Raw genomic sequence first — 2,329 nt, 5'->3', positions numbered from 1 at the left:
CTGGGTGTTGGGCAGGGATGGCCCAAGGGGACCCCGACTCACCCGCTCCACAGGCCCAGGACCCCAGGCTCCCAGAACTGCTGGCAGGCCGGCCCTGGAGCCCCTGACCGCTGGCCTGGTCACTGGAGTCAGCCCACGTGGGGATAGGTGTTCCCCCAGTGGCCGAGTGCACAAACCACGTCACGGAGTGTCTCGCAGGGCGGGTGCATAAACCATGTAGTGTCTCACGGGGCAGCCCAGGCAGCAGCCCAGGTTGGGGGTATGGTGGGGGCCCTGGCAGGTGGTGTGATGTGGGTGTGGCAGGGGCCCGGCGTGGGCTGTGGCTGGGACGCAGTGTCAGCCGTGGTGGGGTGAGGTGTGGGCTGTGGCAGGGGCGTGTTGTGGCGTGGCAGTGCAGTGTAGGCGGTGGCAGGTGGCGTAGTGTGGGCCGTGGCAGGTGGCGCAGTGTGGGCCATGGCAGGGGCACAAGTGTGGATGTGCCAGGGGTGTGGTGTGGGCTGTGGCAGGGACGTGGTGTGGGCTGTGGCAAGGGGGCGGTGTGGCATGGCTGGTGGCGCAGTGCGGGCTGTGGCAGGGGCGCGGTGTGGGTGTGCCAGGGGTGTGGTGTGGGGTGTGGCAGGGGTGTGGCTTGGTGTGGTGGGGGCATTACACAGAGCAGGTAGGGGCTGGGCGGCTGGTCCTGTGGCCACCGGGTGCCTCCTTTCTGGAGGGGCCTGAGCCCCACACAGCCCGTGCTCTCGGCCAGCCACAGTGAACAGGAGCCCCCCCTCCAACCTGGCCCTGGCCTCGGAGACCCCCGACAGCCTGCAGGTCAGCTGGACACCCCCACGTGGCCGCGTGCTCCACTACCGGCTCACCTACGCACCTGCCTCTGGCTCAGGACCTGAGAAATCCGTGAGTCTTGGTAGAGCCTGAGGCTGCCCCACCTCATGGAGCCTCCTGGAAGGGGCATGGCCACGCTGTCTGCAGAGGGCGGCAGCTCTGCCATGGCGGGACGGGGCACAGGGAGGCAGCTGAGCCACGTGGACAGAGTTGCCCAGGAAGTGGGACCAGGTGCCCTCCCTTCCCCTAGGTCTCCGTGCCAGGACCCAGGAGCCACGTGACACTCCCCGACCTGCAGGCAGCCACCAAGTACAGGGTCCTGGTCTCAGCTGTCTACGCAGCAGGCAGGAGCGAGGCTGTGTCTGCCACAGGCCAGACAGGTGAGTGGGCACCAAGACCCCAGACCCAGGTAGACCCAGACTCTGGCAGGCCCTAGCTCCCAGCCGCAGCCGGGCCCTAGACGCCAGACCCTGCCCGCTCCAGACTCATCCAACCCCAGACCCTGCCAGCTCCAGACTCATCCAGCCCCAGACCCAGTTGACCCCAGACCCAGTTGACCCCAGGGATCACAGGCAGGCAGGGGTCCCAGGGGGCTGGAGATGCCTGGTCCCAGGCTGGCCCTGCCTGGATTCTCCAGGGACGAGGACGTGGTCACAGTTGCCTGGGGTCTTCCACGGTGGGAGCCACTGTTGCTGGTTTTTTGTCTCTTGCTGGTTTCCTGGAGAACCACAGGTGCAGGGCAAGGGCTCTCAGAGGCATTCAGCTCGACCTACCAGCTTCCCTCTGGGGGAACCTCCCCGTTGTGGGGTCTTCCAGCCTTGGCTTGCACGCCCTTGGGGTCGCGGTCCTCACTGCTTGGACAGCTGCCCTGGCAAGGCGGCCTTCCCATGGGAGGGGAGAGCGGCTTCTCCTGTCGGGGGTGCTTCTTCCTGCCTTCTCTGCCCATGAAGGGTTCTGAGCACCTGCCATAGCGCAAGCCCGTGTCCCGAGGCCCCCAGGACACACGTGCCCCCAGCCTGCCCGCACGCCAGGCATCTCCCTGCCCCCAGGACACGCGTGCCCCCAGCCTGCCCACACGCCAGGCATCTCCCTGGCCTTGCCAGCTCAGGGCACACCTGGGTGACCAGTACCCTCTAAGGGTATCACACCCAGTGGGATGCCTGGTACGACCCTGGGCCCACTGGGCTGTCTTCTGTGGGGACAGTGGGGGCAGCTGCTTCTCTCAGTGAGATCCAGAGGGGCAGGGACCGTCCCTGTTCCCTTGCTCTTCTGGGAAGCGTGGGACCACTGGTCTTGCGAGTGGCAGATGGGACACAGCCCAGTCCCACCTGTGCAGATGGAGCTCAGGCTGGGGCATCATCCACGAAGCGGCCCTTCCCCAGTGGTCTGTCAGGCACGGGGGGCCGGGCCGCTTCCACTCACACTGACCCCGTCTCCTCTCAGCAGCCTGCCCAGCCCTCCGCCCTGACAGCTCCCTCCCAGGTGGGTCCTGCGCGCCCTCCCCGCC

General features: G+C 67.3%; 2 protein-coding genes across 3 annotated transcripts in view; both read left to right on the top strand.

The window, feature by feature from the left end:
- Window positions 1-2,329, top strand: part of DNAJC5 (DnaJ (Hsp40) homolog, subfamily C, member 5) — a 1,035,873-nt gene that overhangs the window by 335,483 nt on the left and 698,061 nt on the right. The gene's annotated exons all lie outside the window — the stretch shown is intronic.
- COL20A1 (collagen, type XX, alpha 1) overlaps window positions 1-2,329 on the top strand; it is a 38,245-nt gene that overhangs the window by 20,522 nt on the left and 15,394 nt on the right. For both annotated transcript variants that reach the window (XM_011934442.1, XM_011934443.1), the window contains 3 exons: window positions 746-894; window positions 1,073-1,202; window positions 2,269-2,304. In XM_011934442.1, coding sequence (XP_011789832.1) covers window positions 746-894; window positions 1,073-1,202; window positions 2,269-2,304 — 315 coding nt within the window. The remainder of the gene's footprint in view (window positions 1-745; window positions 895-1,072; window positions 1,203-2,268; window positions 2,305-2,329) is intronic.

This window comes from Colobus angolensis, unplaced genomic scaffold (genome assembly GCF_000951035.1).
Source record: "Colobus angolensis palliatus isolate OR3802 unplaced genomic scaffold, Cang.pa_1.0 Scaffold136, whole genome shotgun sequence".
In the NCBI taxonomy this organism is placed as follows: domain Eukaryota; kingdom Metazoa; phylum Chordata; class Mammalia; order Primates; family Cercopithecidae; genus Colobus; species Colobus angolensis.
Note: the sequence above shows the minus strand (reverse complement) of the source record. Positions and strands in the feature narration are given on the sequence as shown.